This window comes from Crocodylus porosus, unplaced genomic scaffold (genome assembly GCF_001723895.1).
Source record: "Crocodylus porosus isolate Cpor-Errol unplaced genomic scaffold, CroPor_comp1, whole genome shotgun sequence".
Classification (NCBI taxonomy): Eukaryota; Metazoa; Chordata; order Crocodylia; family Crocodylidae; genus Crocodylus; species Crocodylus porosus.
In genome coordinates, this window is record NW_017728951.1 from 40,222,509 (window position 1) to 40,243,101 (window position 20,593).

A 20,593-nucleotide genomic window follows, 5' to 3' on the forward strand; every position below is an offset into this window, starting at 1 on the left:
CCCCTCGTCCAAGTCACTGATGAAGATGTTGAACAGTGCAGGCCCGAGGACCTAGCCCTGGGGGACCCCACTGCCCACATCCCTCCAGGTTGAAAATGACCTGTCCACTACCACTCTCTGGGTGCAGCTCTCCAGCCAGTTGGTGACCGTTTGACTGTGTGGGTGTCGACGTCGCAGTCCCCTAGTTTCTTAATGAGAACGGGGTGAGAGATGGTGTCAGAGACCTTCCAGAAGTCCAGAAAGACTATGTCCACTGCTATCCCCATATCTAATGATCTGGTAACCTGATCGTAGAAGGCCACCAGGTTGGTCTGACAGGACCTGCCTCTAATGAACCCATGTTGGTTGCCCTAAGTATAATCTCCCCTGCTGGCCCCTTGTGGACATGTGCCAGAATAATTCTCTCAAAAAGCTTACCCAGGATCGAGATAAGACTTAACTGGCCTATAGTTCCCCCGGTCCTGTCTGGTCCTGTCTTTTGCAGCAGAAGAGTGTTTTGTTAAAGGTTTTAGGAGTATATGTTGTAGCCATGTTGGTCTAAGGCAGTGGTCTCCAATCTTTTTAAGTAGGAGATCACCTTTGGCAAAGCAACCCAAGATGTACCGTATGCCATGTCGTGTCCCGTGTCCCATTGCCTCTCTCCCCCGCCCAGCAGATAAGTCTGGAGTGGAAAGGGGGGAGTGCAGCTCAAGGGAAAGAAAATTATTTGGGAGCATGCCTCCCTAGTAGGTCAGTCCCACTCAATTTAACCCTGCTCCTGCCTCTGTGGCACTGTCCCTCATCATGGGAGCCTTGATCTACCCCTACCCCTTCTCTCCGCCATGGACTGACCAGCTCTGTTGGTGCATGCAAGTGTGTGCACGTGTGTGCATGCATACAGGCACTCGGCCCCCCACCCCAGCCTCAGATCAACTCCAAGAGGCTCTGAGTTCTACTGGTAGATTGAGATCCACTGGTTGGTGACCACTGGTCTAAGGACATAGGCAGACAAGGTTTTTTGGGTAAACCTGATAACTTTTATTAAACCAACTCAAATAGTTGGAAAAATCTTCTTTGCAAGCTTTTGGGTACAAATACCCTTCATCAGGTTAAGGAAGCACCTGCAGTTGGTGTGCGCTCTTCCTGGATGGAATGAATAGTAAAGAAGCCAGAGGATGGGCTGCATGCAAGAAAGCCAATCAGTGAAGATGTAAATTGAGGAGTCAGTGGGTGAGAAACAGGTTGCGGGGTGTGAGGGAAAGGGGAATAGCTGGTAAATAGTGGAGGTACCTGGGGAGTCGGATGTTAAGCAGCTTATAATGTGTCCTAAATCCAAAGTCTATATTTAGTCCATGATTTTTTGTATCCAGTAGATTGATGAAGTGAAGTTCGTAGGTTGTAACGCAATGAAATAATCATGTATAGTCATAAAACCACTTAAATGAGCAGAAATGAGAACTGTCCTGTTATAACTTTGGACAGCCCAAAGCTGACTGACAAAATTGTCTGCTTTTACTTTATGGGTTTTGCTTGGGGATATGTGGTTGCTTTCCTCATAGTTTTCTATTAGCTGCATCTGCAGCACAACTTGAATTTTGACAGTCCTTTATTAAATCTAACATCTTGGTAATATTATTTTCCAAATACATAAACCCATGAAGAACTGGTTCTTCCCATCTCTCAGATGGGTTTCTAAAAAAGAATTTTCATCAAGGTTTAAAGCAAGTGATGTGCTTGCTAGAGATGGACAAGTTAATGATGAATCATTGTGACAAATCTATTTAACCTTTATCAGTTGGAGGGTAAGCTGTCCATTTTTGGGTTAAGATGTTCCATAGGAAATGTGGTTAAAGTTTAGCAAGGAAGTGTTAAGTACTGGACATGTTTTCAATCTAGTGTCTCTTTTCAGGTTCCTTTGGACAGGTGAGAGGTCCACAACCAAACTACGGAGGGGCTTATCCAGGAACATCCAATTATGGGAGTCAACCTGGACCGCCACCCCCACCAAAACGCTTGGATCCAGATTCCATTCCTAGCCCTGTAAGCTTATGTTGTTCTCATCAGTATGAACTTTTACACTTATTACATCTGATTATATATGAAACTGTGACAGATGGTTAGGATAGAAACAGATTGCTTAATGAAGAACAGTGCTTTCTGTTCCTGTTTTTGCTTTTTTGTTTTTTTTAATTAATTAATATATTCAGTTTCAGGGACTTGTTATCAGTAGGATCACTAAATTACCAGTAGCAGTGATTGCAGAAAGGGCCTGGATATGGCACTATATCTCCACATGTTTCTTTTTTCCAAGTTAATAAACAGAAACTTTTTAATACTTTGATTAAGCCACTGGCCTGTCACACATCTCCAGACTTTGCCTTATGAGCTCTTCCAGGTGAAGAGTAGCTTGCCAAAAAGAACATTGTCATTTCAGTAAAGCAAAGCTATCCTTCAGTTAAGTTGCAGGAGCATGGTTTATAGATGGTTTATTTGAAGAGGTCTGTGGACAAACTGAGGAGTCCAGAGGACAGCAATCAAAAGGATCATTGAGTTTTGGGGAAATGTGATTTTTAAGAAAAGGTAGAAGAATTGGGGTTATTAAGTCTGGAGTAGAGAAGACTGAAGGGAGATTTGATTACAAGTACATGAAGGGTGGTTATAAACAGAATTGTGTTAGACTGTTTTCTATGGTCTCAGGCGACAGGACAAAGCACAGTTGTCTTAAATTGCAGCAAGGGCCCTTTAGATTGGATATTAGGAAGAACTTTCTCAATTTTGGCGTAAGTAACCCTGGAACAGATTACCTAGAGAAGTCTCTGTCCCTGGAAACTTTTAAGAACAGGTTAAACTGGGATGGCTCAGATAAGGAAGATTCTGTCTTGGTAGGGGAGTTTGTCTAGATGACCCTGACGTCTCTTCACAGCCACATTTTTCTGTGATTCTGTATTTGCTTACTTAGACATGCCCATGTTTTATCTTATAAAATTGGTTTAATCTTTTATAGGATTGTCCCCTATATTCTAAATATGGACTAAACTATAAACCTGATACATTACTGTTAAACGAAAATATTTTTAATGTCACCCAGAATAAAGGTAGTTCTTCCTCAGTGTGGAACAGGTGACCACCTGACTTGGGTCCCAGAGCTGCATTAATTTCTTCATTAATTTCATCTGGCATTAAGATGATTACTTAGTTTCTTAAAGGGATATAAACAATGATGATGCCTTCTGAGGATGCATGAAGAGCTTGCTAAAAGTATGATAGTCCATTCTTTATAAGTGTACAGTATGCAGTACTGCATGCAGTATGCACAGGAACTGACTGAATATACATCATAACAGTTCATTCATTGCCGATGTTTTCATAGTCAAGGTGTGGGTCATAGGTTGTGTGTTTTGAGCATGCAGTTGTTGTCTTCTCAGTCTCACTGTACTTCCAAGCAGTCAATTAAGTTTGTCAAGGATGTTCTACGTGCAGCGATGACATTTTTAGCTTGAAGGTGAGCCGCTTCTCAAATCGGAATTCTCAGCAGGGGGGGAGGAAGGAGATAAGTGAGGGAAAGTAAAGGTATGAAATGGCTGTCTTGTTAACAGAGATCCTGGTTTTCCCTGATATAAAATCTCAAATTCCCCCCCCCTCCCCAAAATACATATTCTCTCATAAAACCCCCCAAAATCCATGATTTAAAATTAAAGGCTCCCCACAGCCACCCTGGCCCTGCTTGTGCCTCTTGCTCCCTTCTCACAGCCCCTGCTCCCCCAGCCCTGAAGGAGAAGGCCCCCAGCTGCCAGGGCTGTGAACCCTGGTCCGCAGCCCCCTGCCCCTTCTCCCCCCTGCTGCAGGGGTGGGGGGGTGCTGGCTCCCTGCCACTGTGCATACTCCTGAGGGGGCCATGGGGGACCCGCACTACTGCAGGTGTTGCATGCAGCAGGCATGGACTTCAGGCTCAGGCTCCCTCCCTTGGGACCTCCACAGCTCAGTGGGAGCAACCTGGCATGACGGAACAGCGGGGCTGCCCAGAGAAGCTGCTCCCTGCTGCAAGCTCCTCACTGTCCTGGAGACATGCCCCCTGCGCATGCTACTGCTTTGAGGGGCGCAGTCCCATGCCACTGCTCTCACTGCAGCCCCGTGTGCAGGAGATGCATCGCCAAGGCAGTGTGGAGCTCGCAGCAGCAAACAGCTTCTTCACATGGCTCCACTGCTCTGCCACATTGGGTTGTACCCGCTGGGCTGTGGAGGCCCTGGAGGAGGGAAGCAGGGGGTGGCAAGGAAGAGTGGAGCCACACAGAAGCAGCTTGCCTCTGAGCTCTGCACTGCTGTGGCAATGCACCTCCTGCATGTGGGGCTTCAGTGAGAGCAGCCTTGTGGGGTTATGCCCCTCAAAGCAATGGCATGCGTAGGGGGTACATTGCCAGGGCAATGGGGAGTTCACAGCGGCAAGCAGCTTCTCTGTGTGGCTCTGCTCTTTCCTGTAATGCGAGGTCAAGCCCGCTGAGCTGTGGATACTCCAGGGGAGGGAAGCAGGGCAGGAGCCTGTGATCACAGCCTGCGCCTGCCTCACATACAGATGGTGGTGTGGGTCTTAGTCGACCCTGCCACTAGACGAGCCACCCGTGACCCTGTCCTTCTCCTTGCTTGGGCCCTGAGGGCCATGCATCGTGGCCCTGGGCTGCAAGCACCGCCTAGCTCCCTCCCTCCTTCCCTACAGGGGCTTCAGTCTTCTCCCTCAGTTAACTGCTGGGGAGCTACTCTCGAGCTGCCTGGAGCCATGTGCATGTCCACGCATGTGGTGTCCCCTGTCTCACCACCCTCCTTCCACTCTCTCCCAGCTCCTTGCAGGCTGGAACTCTGCCAGCCTGCCGGGAGCTCATTGCAAAAAGGCAAAATCAGCGGGTTTCTCTGATAAATGAGAAATCCACGTTTGTCTCTGGTAAAAGGTAAAATCCACGGTTTACTCTGTTTTCCCATGGGAAATGGAAAACCCGGATCCCTGCTCATTAATATCACTAGACTGTTAGCTTCAATTTCCCCACTATTCCCAATGCTGCTGAGCTGATGTTTTAAAAGATCACAATAGCAAGTGATGCTAAGAAACATTTCCAAGGAAATGCTTACAGTTGGTTCACTTGACTTCTATGTCTAGCTTTAGTCTAGATTTGTGCTCTCATGCTGGTGATAATCAAAAAGTCATAGTTTTGTCTGCTTAGATTTTAGCCTTACACATGTATTAGGACCTAGTTTTCATAAAGAATTTAGGAGAGCTTTAATAGGTCGGCTCACTTTATCTTCTCATCTGTTAAGTTTGGATCTCAAGCAACTTTTATCAGTTTCATTCATTGCAGCATGTTCTCGTAGTGTAAATCCCTAAAGTCTAACAGGGCAAGTCATAGTCCCTCTCTGCCCACAAAATATTCAAACCCCAAGAACAATACAGCAGCAAGACATTCTAGGATTAATTTGTTGTATTGAAGGAAACATTCTTTTTCTCTTGTTGCATGAACTGTTGTCCAAATGTATATATCTAACTCCAGTGCCAGAATTTGGGCAGAGAGAAGTAACACTTACTTCTTGTTTTATTATTCTCTTTTTCTTTTTGTGGCACTCTGTTACTTTTTTTTTATTCTTTAAAAAAAGCAACTCAATGAGCTGCCACCTCAGCAGAAACCCAGGCACAGAATAGATCCAGATGCAATTCCTAGCCCAGTAAGTGCAGTGTCTGTCTAATGTCATCTTTGTGTTGGTGGCCACCTGTGCATGCCTGCAACCTAAACTTCATATCACTAACCCTTTGCTGTTAATCCTTCCTCCCTCCGCCCCCATCTTTTTCCGCTTGCCTTATCAAAATGAATAGAATTAAATACCGCAAGGGAACTGCTCATTAAATTGCATCCTGTGTCATGAATGAAGGGGCAATAGAAAGCAGGTAACTTTTTAGAAGCAGATGGTGAAGAATGTCTCCCCTCCATCTTGTCTGATCCTTAAAAGTAAATTAGCTACCTTATTGGGCAAAATGCAGTGTTTTTATAGTACAAATTTTAGGACAAACAAGTTGCACCCATGCATACTACTTGGCTCATTACTTTGTTTACTTTTCATTCTTGTTAAGGTACCAAGGTTGAGCTAATAGTTGAATACTTGTAAGTGAGAGGAAGTAGCCATCTTGTTTTGACACCAATCCCTCATATAAATTTCTTGGCACACTTCTCTGATAAATCATGGGGAGCTGTTAGCATTCTTTCATTATCTGCTGCCATACACCATTATAATTTACAATTTTTTAAGATTCAGTATGTACATACAAAATCTCTTCTTGAATATATAGAGAAGAACCTACTTTTTGGTTTGAAGGAAGATGGTGGTTTTGACTTTTCTATTACCCTTCTATCATTTCTCCCTCTTTAGTGATTGGCTAAAGTTAGTCACATGACAGCACTTGATGTGACCAACTTTGGTTAATCTGTAGAGTTTTAGAAGATAGGAGACTTCCTGTGGAATGGACACAATCTAATGCTGTGGGTGAGCTTTCTACTGAGACAACATGAAATATACTATAGGGATAATAGTACTTTGCCAAACAGAGGTCTGCATATTGGAATTTATTGGAAAGACAAATTGGCAAAGAATGAATTTTTCACAAGGACTGGAGTAACTTGTTCCTAGGTTATTGCTTAAATAGGGCTAGGTGCTGGTACTGAAAAGGTAGCTGTAAGGATTCATAATCATACTTTGCCATTCTTGTACAGAATTCAGTGATTATTCTTAATCCAGAAGTGCTGTCCATCTTGGTAGTACAGTTTTGTCATCTCTAATTGAAGAAACTTTTTAAAATATTTTCTGGAGTTTAACCTTTTAAATGAACCAGTCTGTTGCAGACAGTTGGGACCTGAACTATAAACTAGAACAAGTATAACACTGAAGGGATCAAATTCCTCAGAGTTTTTGTACACAGGTATTTAGGTCAAAGTTCAGTCAGATACACAGTAAGAACCAGCCTTGCATTGTGGCAATTCTTGGAACTTTAGATACAGAGCTTAGATGCAGAAAGCAGGGAAAAAGGAAGCTTAAAACTAAAAGATGCATGAAATCCAGAATATTTTGACATGGAGCTTCCAGAAAGACCTAGGTTGGTTTGTAGTTCACAGTCTGTTGGGGAGCAATAAACAGAAATAGTACTTGAAATTAAGTTTTGAGAGTCCAAATTCGTTCTTTAAATGTAAAATATGCCAGTTTTCATAATTGTAATTTAAACCCCCCTAAAATTTAAATATGACTTCTTCTTTTGTTAAAATCCCTCTAGTCTTTCCCCAACTTTTGCGTACAATAAGATCTGGCTTCCTGACAAAGCTTAAACTAGGTCTAGGCTTCTGAGTCCTTGGAACTAGTCATGTTTGTCCCAGTCCCTGTCTGACTTCATTATAGTTTCAAATCCTGTGTGTCATAGCCACCACAAAACAGTCTATAGTTGCTAACATGCTGCTTTGCATTCTAGATCCAGGTGATTGAAGATGACAGAAATAACCGTGGATCAGAGCCATTTGTCACTGGAGTGAGAGGGCAGGTTCCACCCCTTGTCACTACCAATTTCCTGGTAAAAGATCAAGGTAATACACTGCTCACTACTTACTGCAGCTCCTTCCAAAAAAAAAAAAAAAAGAAAAAATATATTGCCAGAGATCTGAAAGTAGAATGCCCAGATTCTCAGTGTACAATTTCTTGGGACATTCCCTTTGTACAAGGTTTTAGTGCTCTAGCTTTTTGTTAACCAGTAGAGGCTTAAATTCTAAAAATGTTTTTGGTTGTGATCTAAAATAAAATATAAATTCAGTCTCAGACAGTAGTGGATGGTTTGACCAATCCATCCATAGGTAAAAACAATTAACGTTTTTTAGAGGAATGAAGTGGAGCCAATGGATGTTGGAAAGCCAAGAATGAAGATTTGTGAGTAGAAGTATGTTGCATATTTATATTGGAGTAAAAGGGAGCATTTTAGGATGAAGGCATGTTGGCAGTATGAATGTGAAGGGTCTAGGACTAGAAGTGCATTATGGTGTCATGAATCATGAATACAATGCAATATATGATCTGGGAGTTAGGTGGAGAAAAACTTTACCTTATCTACCTTCTTTTGTGACTATTGGTAGTGTTGTCAGTTTCTCATTTTCAGGGTTGCTGAAATCTTATACAAGTAAGTGCCTTATTTTCTAAACCAGAATTGCAGTGCTCAACAAGGAAGCTGTTGGAAATGAAAAATGGAATCTTCCCAAATTATAGTGTCCGAGTACCTGTTTACAATACCTTAAGTTAGCATAATCCATTTGACATCCACCTGACACGTAGGTTGGCCCTTGTGTAAATAGCGTGTTATTTTTCTGGGGCTTTTTTGGCGGGGAGAAAAGGTAGATTTAGAGTTGTAATCTGAACAATACAATAATCTAGATTAAGAATCGCTATACAAGGAGTTAATCAGGACCACCCGTTTCACAGGTTATGCTGTATCTGAATACAAGTCCCTGTGTAGATGGGTGCTTAGAGTCTGCCTTATGGGTTAATGTGTTGCTCATGTTGTAAGTGTTGTACTCTTCAGAGAAAATTTGAGTTTTTTTTGTTTTTGCTTTCCTTTACAGGTAATGCAAGCCCCCGCTACATAAGATGCACATCTTACAATATTCCCTGCACGTCAGATATGGCCAAACAGTCCCAGGTTCCCCTAGCTGCTGTCATAAAACCACTGGCTATGCTACCGACAGAGGAGGTGAGAGCAATATCCTGCATTGACAGTTAAGAGGCTTTGAAGTCCTAAACAATGGAGACCTTGGTGGAATGAGAATTTTGGAGAGCGAAGACTAAGCAAACTTTGGTCCTCAGATAAACCTGAGTTGTGGTCATCTCTTTGCCATGACTCTGTGCCCCTGCTCTCTTCCATCTGTAAAACCTGGTTAACTCTTACCTGCCTAATCAAACCGGGGGGTCTGAAAGATTCTAAATCACTTTAAAGTAGAGAAGAGTGCTAGGAACGTAGGCTCTAGTTACAGGTATACGTTTGTTATGTTGCTGCTCCTAACCATGATTTCAGTGTATCTATCCAAACTGCTCTTGCTGGCTAGATTTATAAAGTGTGAGTTGGGCAGTCTATCCACCATTACATGCCTTGCCCCTTTCAGACTCCATTGAGTTGGGGAGGATAGTGCATGGGCTTTAAAATCTATTCTGTTGCTTTTTAATGTCATTTTAACAGTATTTTGGATTTTGCAAATCTGCTCAAAACGTTTCAATAAACTGAATTGGCCTGAAGTAAATTCCCATAGTGTGCTTGGGACCTTCTTATAAGGGATGTATAATGGGAGAATTAAAGCAGCTACATTTCAGAGGTTTGTGTGGTTTAAAAGCACTCTGGAAAAGAGAAGTGCACCTACATATTTAATCTCTAAATTCTGATTTATATGCTTTGAATGAATGCATCTTTTTATGCTGCCCAGCAAAATTTTCCCAAATGTCAGTGAGCCCCCAGCCCCAGAAACATCTTTATTACAGACAAGGGCCAGTTCCCTTGTGGAGGGGCCCTACTAACAGATGAGAGCTTAGCTAAATATCCTGCACCTGTTGAGAGAAATAAGACCCTGTAAATGGAGCCAAAGTTGGAGAGATGGGGAGGGGAAAGAGAACTGTGATTGGTGAGAACAAGGCATTGAAAACAATTTAGAATCCTTAAAATCCAGCACCTGCTCACCAGATGGGACCTTTGCTGCAAAAGCTAATCAAGGTTCAGAGAAAAAGCGTTTGAGGCTTCAGGAAATAACTAGACTTCCCAATATCTAGGATGTTAATTGGCATGCACATTTTCCATGCATGTTATGGCTTTTCACTTGGTAAAGGATTTTTGTTCTTGAGGTAGTAAAGCTGGCTGCCTGTTGTCCAGAAGCCAGGGACAAGCTAATGTGACTAGGCAAGTACAAGAGTCAGGTTTTCTGTCTGACATATGAAGGCAACGTGGCAGGGATAGAGGAAGTAACATCAGGCAGAAACAGCCTTGAGTGGTCTGTCAGAGAGGAAGGTGGCTAGAGGGGTGAATAAGTATAGCATAAATATTTGAGTTGCTTTATAAGTAGGGAGAGGTGTGCGAGTTGTGTAAAGCAAGAGAACTGAGCTGTCAGTTAAAGCCAAGAGGGGAAAGAGCTGGGAGTGGTCAGAACAACTGTTCTACTGTCAGTCAAAAAATGTACCATCTGGTAAGGTTGTGTGCAGAGCCTCATGGTTATGGGGGGTGGAGAAATGGGATCTTAGGCTCTACAATTCTGCTTAGGGAGTGTTTAAGGTTGGAAAGTCAAGCTGTCATTGAGGCCAGTGCACCTACTGAGAAATGCTTTGAATGTAGCCTGTGACTTTGAATGTAGCTTGTGTGCAAGCTGCTCTTAATTGAATCAGATTGCCTCTTGCTGCTTCTAAGTATGCAGAGCTCTACAAGTTGCTCCAAAGCCTACTCTGACTTGCCTGGAAAAGAACTTACTTACTGGTAAGATAAAATTATTGCTTCTACATGCAGTTCCTGAAGATAATGATAATGATACATTATGCTAATACAGTAATTATCAGGGACTGACGTAGCTTGAATTGCAGGCAGCTGTAGTGATCAAGACCTCAGTGGTTTCCTTGAAGATTGTGCACCAAGCTCATACCAAGTGAAAATGCCCATACCTATTTAACATGGCTTTTAACTGCTTCAAACCATCTTGCTTTGAAGAATAGGCTCCTCTGGATATATAATGTCTTCATTGGCTCCTGTAGTTTTAGGTCTTCTATAACAAGCTTATCAAAGGAAGCATATTCCCTGTCTGTATCAAAGCACACCTTAGAATTTGAGAGAGAGAGAAGTGGCAGGTCCAAAAGTGGAGTGTGTCTAGCTCTATTGAGCAGTTTTCTGTTAGTCTGAAGGGGGACCAAGAACAAATGACCTGTTGACACAGCAACAGGGAGCCTGCAGCAGCAAGTGTCAGTAAGACAGATTATACTTCTAGTTTGTATGGATCTTGGTTTAGAACCAGATGGATACCCATGATGAAATTTTTATTTGAAGGCATGAGTCCCAGTTTGGACTCTCTAACTGCAGTAGTGTTTTAATTGTATATTAAATTAAAGGGAAAATGATACAGGGGAGAGTTAGGCTGTAAATGTAAGGGCATAGAAATGACTGGAAGTAGCACACTAGTCCAAAACTGACCAAGCAGAGTTTTAAAAAAATCCCAAACAAAACAGTAAAAATAGTTTAACTTCATTTGGGGAAATTTAAAATTAATTCAGACTGAGAGAGAGGTATCTGCACTTCCTCCACAAGCAGCAAAGACAAAAATATGGGTGATTTAATGTATGATCTGAGATGTTTTTGTCTGTACAAAGGGTTTGGGGATTAAGTTTGTTTTATAAATTTGTGGCTGTGTTTTTCACCCTGAGAAGAGGGGTTATTTTTAGCAACTATAAGCTTCATCGTACCCAACAGTGGGTTTTCTACAGAGTATTATTTTATTTCGGGGAATGGAAGTACAGCATGTGAACAGGTCTCTGATCTTTCTCTTACTGGGTTGATGAGTATGGTGATGAGTGCTGAGGAAAAGTACATAAGGCAGCCCTTGGATATTAGCTCCTGAGATCATGGGAAAGGACAAAAGTCAGCTGTGAATAGCACTGATCAAGGTCTAAACCCTTTCAAATCAAAGCTTTGTAATATACTCTGTTGCAGAATTCTTTCTGCTGTCCAGCAGTAGCTTCCAAGGAAATATTTCCTGTATGTACATTTTCTCCACTCCCTTTGCTATTCATTGTGCTTCTCTGACTGTTAATAACTACAGCTCACCAGCAGCTTCTGTGCTTGGAGCTTGAGGCAGTAAAGCATTTACAAAATATATTCAAACTCTCTTCTTCCTCAATAGCTTTGGGAGATGTCTAGGCACTCTTTCCTATCGTATGACCTGTCTTCTTCCTTCACAGACCCCTCCTTATTTGGTAGATCATGGAGAATCTGGTCCCATTCGATGCAATAGGTGCAAGGCCTACATGTGTCCGTTTATGCAGTTCATTGAGGGTGGAAGGAGATTCCAGTGTTGTTTCTGCAGCTGTGTCACTGAGGGTAAGACTTCATTCTGGGAGATGGTGTTTTTGTGCCAGTAAGGAGACACTTGAAAGATATGTAAACAGTTATTGTACTAAAGGGGTACTCATGGCATAAGCACTGAGCAGAATGGCTTTTCACTGAATTTTGTATTCCTCTCTTGTATTTTTAAAATGTACTGTTTAAGTAGTACATTCAGGGTGTGATTAAGTGTTCAACTCTGGAATGCTGAAGATTGCAGCTTCTTTAACTTTGTCCTCTTGTATAATGTGTTACAATACTGTCAAGCTATTTTAATGAAGTTTTTGTGTATCAGTAGATCCATATAGTGTGTTATTGTTTGAGGGATCTTAAGGTAATTTTTGTTTTGGACCATATCAATGAAAATAGTGTAAGTAAGCATTTTAGTTAAAATGTATATGATAAATGTTCTGCTCTTAACATTTTAGTCAACATATCCCTACAGTTATTTTCATTCAGTAACAGCCCCCTTAATTGTCGTTCAAGGGTGAGACTGTTGCCTATGAAAGAACTTGATTGCAAATGGATGTGTTATGTTTATTAATCTCTTGTTTTATTCTACATTGATACATATTGATAAGCACACTCCAGTAGAGTATAAGTCCCATTTATGTTTTATTTCTCATAGAAATACCTTCCCTGGCATGTGTGGCATACACAAAGCAATGCAAGATATTTGTGTATCTAAAATTTGTAAAACAGATCTCTACCTCATGTGACAAAGTGGTTGTTAATTACCATGAAGACTAATTGTGTAATTTTAATCTTGATATCTTTTTTTTTTGTTTCTCTTCTGTAGTTGAACTGTTCAAGCGTGAAATCCTCCATGTAGCTTCAATTAAATTGACCTTTTTAAAGGGATTTTCATTTTTTCTACTTCTGTTAGTTTTTGTTTTTTGTTCTGTTTCGGGGGGGGGGGGGTTCGGGGGGAGGTGTTAGTATCACTTCCTGTAATCTGTTTTGTCCTAGTCGTGTTAACAGCTCTGCAGAAGAGAAACTTCACTTATCCTATTGTGAGGGGGTTTCCCCAGTAATGGAGCTAGGTTCTGTTGGGGGATGCTCTTGTCTTCTCCCCTCACATAGTAGGTGTTCTGCTGGAATCTGCTTTCAGGCTTTTACAACAGTGTGTTTGAGTTACCAATGATATGCTTGTAACATTTGCTGTGGTTTTTGTTTCTAGTGCCTCCTCACTACTTCCAGCACTTGGATCATACTGGCAAGCGAGTTGATTTCTATGATCGACCAGAGTTATCATTGGGGTCTTATGAGTTTTTGGCAACTGTTGACTACTGTAAGGTAAAACAATGTACATTTAGCACAGAGCTATTATGGTAACCTCTAGGAGGAGATGACATTTATTTTAGTTGAAGTCCATTGGTGACATTGCCTTACATAGGGGAAGCAGGTTAGAATTTACATCGCATTTTACAAGTTAGATATTGCTTGATTTCTACGGTAAAAAGGAAGTCTGGTTCTACATCCTTTAACATCAGTTTAGTTAGATTATAGGTAGATAATTATTATGAATAATTCAAACCAGATCAAGGAAAGTGCATGATCTCTACAGTGGCAACTACAAACTGCTTTCAGTCTGGTGGGTGTTACAAGTGTATGTTTTTAACTCGCCAGCAAAAATTGGGCAAAATCAGTTTAGCTAATGGTGCTTGAGCCAGTCCTCCAAACGGTTTTCTGCAATCACTGCATTATATGCTGAATTTCAAACGTGCAAGGCCACTAAGTCCCAATCCCATATTTGAAGCATGGGACCAGGCAATCCTAATATGTTAACTACTTCTGAGAAGTGGAAAACACATGCTTCATATTAAGGAAACTCTTGTTTTGGTAAAAATAGAGGAAAAGGTTTCTAAATGTTGCAACGTTACAAACTTAGGGATAGCAACACATGTTGCATTTACCTCTGAACAGTTTGCACCTGTGCTGTTTGTCTCAGAACAGAAAAATCCCAGTGTTGGTGTGCGCACACATCACCCTTCAAATCAGGTTGAATGAGTGGCTAAATGCCTTGCTGCTTTTCTGCCATTGATTCAAGTGATGCAGTTATGGGATAATGGTTTAGATGCACTTTGTAATGTCTGTTAGTACTTCTTATCCCACAAATCTTTCTCGGGCTTATCCCAGAACAGTGGGCATGGATGTCTGAATGATGAGTGCGCTTTGTTGTGGGATATATAATGGTTTATCGTGGAACAAATGTGACATCCATGTATAGTCTTTCTGTCACCCTGTTGTTAAAGAAATCTGTCCTTTCCTCTTCTCTTCTTACCTGTCACTTAAGACTCATTTTATGTCAATAGCAAGGTATGCTCATCCTGGGTACGCGAGTCTATTCAGAGCAGACCTAATACTTATTGAGGGGTGAAAGAGCTACCAGTTCTGGAAAGGGAACTTTTCACTACCAGTGCACGATGTCTCTTCATGAACAAGTCCATTTGGATTTCAGTCTTCTAGAACATAGGAGCTCTGGGGAGCCTGCTTTGTAAGACATGAAAATGTAAAGGAAAATACCTTCATAATTAGGCTGCTCTGATTGTTCACTCACCGATGGCACAATCTGTCCAGAGCACAAACATCTTGCATTCATCTGTGAGATGGGGTTAAACACTTTTCTTTTAAGCATGCTCAGGATAATTTGTTAGGTGGGGAAAAGCTAGCTGAACATCAGTGCATTAATTATTTGACCATGAAGAGACATTAAATACAAACCAGTGGAGTTTTGAACAGGCATTCATGCTCCATGTCTGAATCTTGTATGATCTTTTTTTTAAAAATATTGTATATTTTTCTTGTCTCCTTTTCCCACAGAATAACAAGTTTCCCGACCCACCCGCTTTCATTTTCATGATTGATGTGTCCTACAATGCTGTGAAAAGTGGCTTGGTAAGGCTGATCTGTGAAGAGTTGAAGTCACTCCTAGATTATCTGCCCAGGTAATCAGCTGCTGTGCTGTGTACTGCTGCAGCCAGTAAAAAAATTTGGAAGGTTCCATATCTTCCCCCATTCACAGAAGAGTTTCTCCCTTTAAATGCTAGTATAAATCCAGTTTGGCAGTATTTGAAGTTGGCAAGTGACAGTTCAAGCCCCCCTGTGCTACTCTAGCTATGTGACTTAGTCATAGTCTTAATGGATTGTGTGGATGATGTTAGCCTTTCTTACCAGCTAAGAAACTACATGTAGCCTACAACTACATTGTGGGCTAAAAACTACACTGAATTACCTGTTTTCTTCACAAGGGGCAAGGAGTTTTATAGGTAATTGTCTTCTATACTAACCATGTTTTCAGTCCAGTAAAGTTAAATAAGCTTTTGAATGCAAGGCATTTCATTTTCCCTTGTCTAGGTCTTATCTGTTGAATGCTCTGATGCAGGTATTGTCTTATTTTCAGAGGAGGTAACCTAGAGGAGTCAGCTATTCGGGTGGGTTTCGTCACCTACAACAAAGTGTTGCACTTCTATAATGTGAAGAGCTCGTTGGCGCAGCCGCAAATGATGGTTGTATCTGATGTAGCCGATATGTTTGTGCCACTACTTGATGGTTTTCTGGTGAACGTGAATGAGTCCAGGGCAGTGATTACCAGGTAATGGAAGCTGTAGCAGAACTCATATAGGGAGCAACTTTTTGGGGGGAATTCCATATATTACTTTTAAATGATTCAGCTTTGATAATGGTATTTGTATGCTATATACCTGATGGCTCCATTGTGAGTGTATTTAAATGTACACCTAGAAGCTGACAAATATAAACAGAAAGGTACACTTTGGGATATCCTTAACTTGCCAGGTTGTTGCAATTTGGATACCTTTGGGCAGAGGCTCATATTTCTAGTTTGTTCAAAAATGCTACAGGCTTGTTACTAGCCTTAGGCATATTGAAAACTGATGTACATCCTGGAAATAGAGCTACAACTTGCTTTGTCCTCAGTTGGCTGTCTGAATTTGCTTCACTAGTATTAGAAATTAATTGGAAGATGGTGCAAAATACGACTTAAGGAAAGAGGCTTTTCTAGAGGAAAATCTGTAGTAAACATTGCTGAGACCAGGAGCTTTTAAGAGTTTAGTCACCTTAGCTAAGTTGACAGTGTAAATATAGCTACAAATTGAGGTAACCCTAATTAGATTGCTTCTTTAGGAGAGTCAAGTGAAAGAGAAGGAAGGAGAGTCAAATGTGAAAAGTTCAGGCAGCAGCCAGGTTTTTACCTCTTACCAAATCTTCCACTGGGAGTTGATCGTCTAAATTGACCCTAGAAAGGGGGTAGTGAATTACTGACAGAGTTAGGTAGGAAGATAGACTTTGGGACTAGATTAGGTTAGATTATCAAGACTAGATTGTGGCTTTTAAAAGGATAAAGTAAAAATCTGACACATTTAAGAGAAGGGATCATCAGGAGCATTAGCTGGAGCTATAGAGCCAGTGCTGAAGAAGCCAGTGCCAGAGATGGAGAGGATGAAGAATCAGCTTTTCTGTAGTTAACAAATGAGACCCTATAATTGACATGTCGGTTAATAGAAAAGTTAGGCAGGTTAGTGATTACTGTTTCTTAGCCACTTTGGTCCCCTGGGCCGTGGGCTACCATTGGTGGTGGATTTACCAGGCAAGGGCTAAATTTTCTTTGACTTTTTCCTTTCTCTCTCTCTCTCTGTCTCTTAACAGTTTGCTGGATCAGATCCCAGAAATGTTTGCAGACACAAGAGAAACAGAAATGGTCTTTGCTCCAGTAATTCAGGCAGGGCTGGATGCACTGAAGGTAGATATGTTGTTGTGGGGACCTGGCTTTATTGTCAGACACTGCACAAAAATTGGAATATTTCATCCCATCTCCCTTGAGAATCTCAAAGCTTTTCATAAACAAACCTTACTGAATGTAAGAAATGGCTACCCCATTGCTAAAATACAAGCACTTCTGTGGATCATTATATCAGCTGTTGAACTCACTATCCAGTAAAAGAATTGAAACTACCAATAAATTTGGAATTTAGAATAATTGGCAGAGACAACTTTTGTCACGTCTCTGGAATTAATTTGCAGTTCTTGTAAACTAAATTCCATGAGTTTGTCAATAATGAGTGGCTCAGGATGTTGGCTTTCTGTTTGAGCTGACAGATTGCTTTGGCAACATCAATAGTTTAACTCTGTGCTGGAGTTCTGGTTGGGCCCAGACTCAGAGAGAATGCCATCTACTGAATTGCCAGCGTTGTCCAGCAAAGCACGTAGACTTTTTTCTGATGGTCTGCTACTCCCATACCTGACCTAACTCAATTATGTCCATATTGATTCACCAGCTTGTCAGGTGAGTTTCCTGGAAAACACTTGAGCTTGTTTCATGAGAATTATCTGTGTTTGCATACACTGTGGCAAAAAGCAAAGCTAATCCAATCAGCATGCCACCACTCATGTAAATCCCATAGGCAGATGTTAATTTAATCATGCAGTGGGATCCTAGGACTCTTATCCTAGATCCCCCAAATCATGCATCCTGCCACACCAAATATGCATGGCAGGATACATGATTTTTGGCACCTGGGATAAAACTTGTGGGATCCAATTGTACATTTGCTGGTAGGCAGGGAGCCTTGGATCAGCGACCAAGTCCTTGATTTCCAGGCACCCTGCATGCCTGGACCTTTAAAAAGTGCTGCAGGAATCACGGCATTGAGAAACAGTCCCTGATATTTGTGCCTACTGCAGTGCTCTTTCAACTTGCCAGTGCATGGGGAGCTCAAAATGGTAATGGCTTCCAGCATGCCCAAGCCTTCTTAAGGGTGGTTGTCCAGTGCCAGGTTGCGCTGGCACATGTGAAGCCTGAGATCTCTATGCTTGGCTTCCCGCAAGCATAGAGGTTGAAAAGTTTGTGCAGCCTAGCACTGGGGAAACAGTTTCCTAATGCTGGGCTGTGCATTTTGAATTTGAGTGGACAGGAGATATCTGCGTCCTAGACCTGGACATGCTTCCTGCCCTATCCTACTCATCAGAAGGAGTGGCTTGATCCTGGCCCTGGGTCAAGGATAGTGTCATTCACCACACAGTTTAGTTAATTAGTGGAATTGGGCAGGGCATAGCCCTTGGGTCCCAGCCAGCAACCAGGGCAGGGCTGCTTGAAAGCCTTCTTGACAGTTCAGTGCTGGGCAGGCTGTCTGGGAGCCAGCTGCTCTCCCTCCCTGTCTCAGTCAAGGTGGGGAGGAAGAGCAGAGCACCATGAGATAGTAGAGGGAGCATACATCATGCACCTTCTAATTTAAAGCAGAATACAAACCAGCCACAAAGATGTTCCACATTTTAACAAGCAACATCTTTGTGGATGTAGCGTTCCCAGCATTAGGAAGCTTATCCCATGATAAATTGCTTGTACATGTGGCGTCCTACAGTTTGTGAGTAACGTTTCAATTAAGTGATAAATGTATTGTGTCAGGGGCCATTGTGTGTGTTGACCATTAAAAGAATATCATCAGCCTGATGCTTATTTAAAAAAAAAAGTTAAGGAAGCTCATTTCACAAAATTCACTTCTATCCCAGTAACTATACCTTGATTTCACCCACAAAACACAAGAAATATTAAGAAGAAAGAGTAACTGTTAGCTGAAGTAAACATAGCTTATGAACCTGCTGATTCAAGATTGTCCCCAGCTAGTATCAGGGAACTGGACAGTAATAGAGTAAGCATTTAATGTGGTTCATTCCAATGTCCCACACCAGTTCAATGCATGTTTCTAACTTAAATAATTTTCTTCCTCCTCCATAGGCAGCAGAATGTGCTGGCAAGCTCTTCATTTTTCACACCTCTCTGCCTATTGCAGAGGCCCCAGGGAAGCTGAAGAACAGAGATGACAAGAAACTAATCAACACCGATAAAGAGAAGGTAGTAATGACTTGTGTCAGGGGTGGGCAAAATATGGCCAGCAAGTCGCATGTGGCACACTAAGCCATTCTGTCTGGCCTACAGGGCCCCTAAAAAATGTTTTTTTAAATTAATATTAATTTACCTCTGGCTCCTGTCAAAAATGACAGCAAAATAAACAGGGACAGTAGGACCCAGGGGAAGCCACAGCAGGCCCCTGGAAGAGCAGGGCCTGCCTAGCCCCACCCCTTCACAGCAGGAAGTCCCTGCCTAGCAAGGGCTTCTGGCCTAGGACCATGGGGCTGTTCCCGCCTGTGCCGGAGTGGGAAACTCAGGTAAGAGCAGGGTTGGGTCTGCGCATGCTGGTCCCTGCCTGACCACAGGGCTGGGGCGGGGGGGCTGGGAATGAGGAGGTAGATAGATGGGAGCCAGCACTGGTGTCCTGGGGCCCAGAGTGGGGTGGTTCCCCTCTCTCCCTGCTGGGGCACCCAGCCTGGCTCCATAGAGTGCAGGCTCTTGCCACCCTGCTCTGGGCCCTGCTGGCACTAGCCTTGGGGCATCACCTGGCTGTCACTGGCTCCCAACCTCTCTTTCTGGCCCTGGGGGCAGCATGGGGGGCACCTGGATCCTCTGGGGGTGGCACAAGCTGGTGGGGACGTGGCCCAGGACACAAGAAGCGTGGGGAGGTGGCGCGGAACTTGAATTGCATGCCTGAGGTGTGGAGCAGCAATGGCCCAGCTTCTCACCCCTCCCCCTCCATTGGAGGCTCTGGTGGCTGCCACTGCCCTGGGGGTAAGGCCTGGGCCCCCCCCAGCCCTTCAGAGGCCTGGCAGCATGGGAGCAGCATGGTTTGCCTCCTGAGGCCACTGAGGGTGGGACTACCTGGCAGGGTCCTGGCCTAGGGCTCAGGAAGCCCAGGGAGGCTGCAGGAGCTTCCAGAGCAAAATAAACACCTTTGGCTCTGCTCCAGCTCCTGGTGCATCCTCCCTGCCCATCCTGGGGCCAGGGGTCGAGCTGCTGCCGGGCCCCTGCGGGACAGGTGTGGTCAGGCCTTTCCCCTGGGATGGTGGCACGTGCCAGGGCCGCCCATGGTGGTGGTGGGGGGGGGAAGCCAGGCCACTGCTGTCCCAAGCCTCAGGCGTGGGATGCAACTTCCACACCGCTTCCCTAGGTTTTCCATGTGCCAGGCCATGTCCCTGCTGGGTCGTGCTGCCCCTAGCGGCCTTGAGCGGATCCACTGCACTGCCCCTGGGGCCGGCCAGGAGCTTCCCTGGCCTTCTGGAAGCTGCAGGAGCTTCCGAAGCAGAAAAGTGGCCATGGCTCCACTCTGGCTCCTGGCACAGCCTCTCCTCCTGCCCAGGGCCAGAGGGCAAGCTGCCACTGGGCCCCTGTGGGGTGGGGGGCCAGGCCTTCTCCCCTCCAGGGCAGTGGCAGTCCCCCCTTCCAGGCTGCCTATGGTGGGGGCAGCCAGGCCATTGCCCCAAGCCTCAGGAGTGCAATGCAAGTTCTGTGCCACCTCCCCACACCCGGGGCCACGTCCCTGCCAGTTTGTTCCTCCCCCAGTGGCTCCTGGAGCCCCCTGCACTGCTCCCTGGGCCTGAAAGGCGTTGGCCCCTGGCTTGGCAACAGCAGGGGCCACC

At 43.5% G+C, this 20,593-nt stretch overlaps 1 protein-coding gene across 4 annotated transcripts in view; it reads left to right on the forward strand.

The window, feature by feature from the left end:
* Positions 1 to 20,593, forward strand: part of SEC24C (SEC24 homolog C, COPII coat complex component) — a 58,359-nt gene that overhangs the window by 21,973 nt on the left and 15,793 nt on the right. For 2 of the 4 annotated variants that reach the window (XM_019555921.1, XM_019555923.1), the window contains 10 exons: positions 1,889 to 2,019; positions 5,617 to 5,685; positions 7,472 to 7,583; positions 8,607 to 8,734; positions 11,962 to 12,100; positions 13,284 to 13,399; positions 14,927 to 15,051; positions 15,507 to 15,698; positions 16,772 to 16,865; positions 18,858 to 18,974. In XM_019555921.1, the coding sequence (XP_019411466.1) occupies positions 1,889 to 2,019; positions 5,617 to 5,685; positions 7,472 to 7,583; positions 8,607 to 8,734; positions 11,962 to 12,100; positions 13,284 to 13,399; positions 14,927 to 15,051; positions 15,507 to 15,698; positions 16,772 to 16,865; positions 18,858 to 18,974 (1,223 nt within the window). The remainder of the gene's footprint in view (positions 1 to 1,888; positions 2,020 to 5,616; positions 5,686 to 7,471; positions 7,584 to 8,606; positions 8,735 to 11,961; positions 12,101 to 13,283; positions 13,400 to 14,926; positions 15,052 to 15,506; positions 15,699 to 16,771; positions 16,866 to 18,857; positions 18,975 to 20,593) is intronic. The other 2 variants (XM_019555922.1, XM_019555924.1) reach the window with 1 other exon arrangement.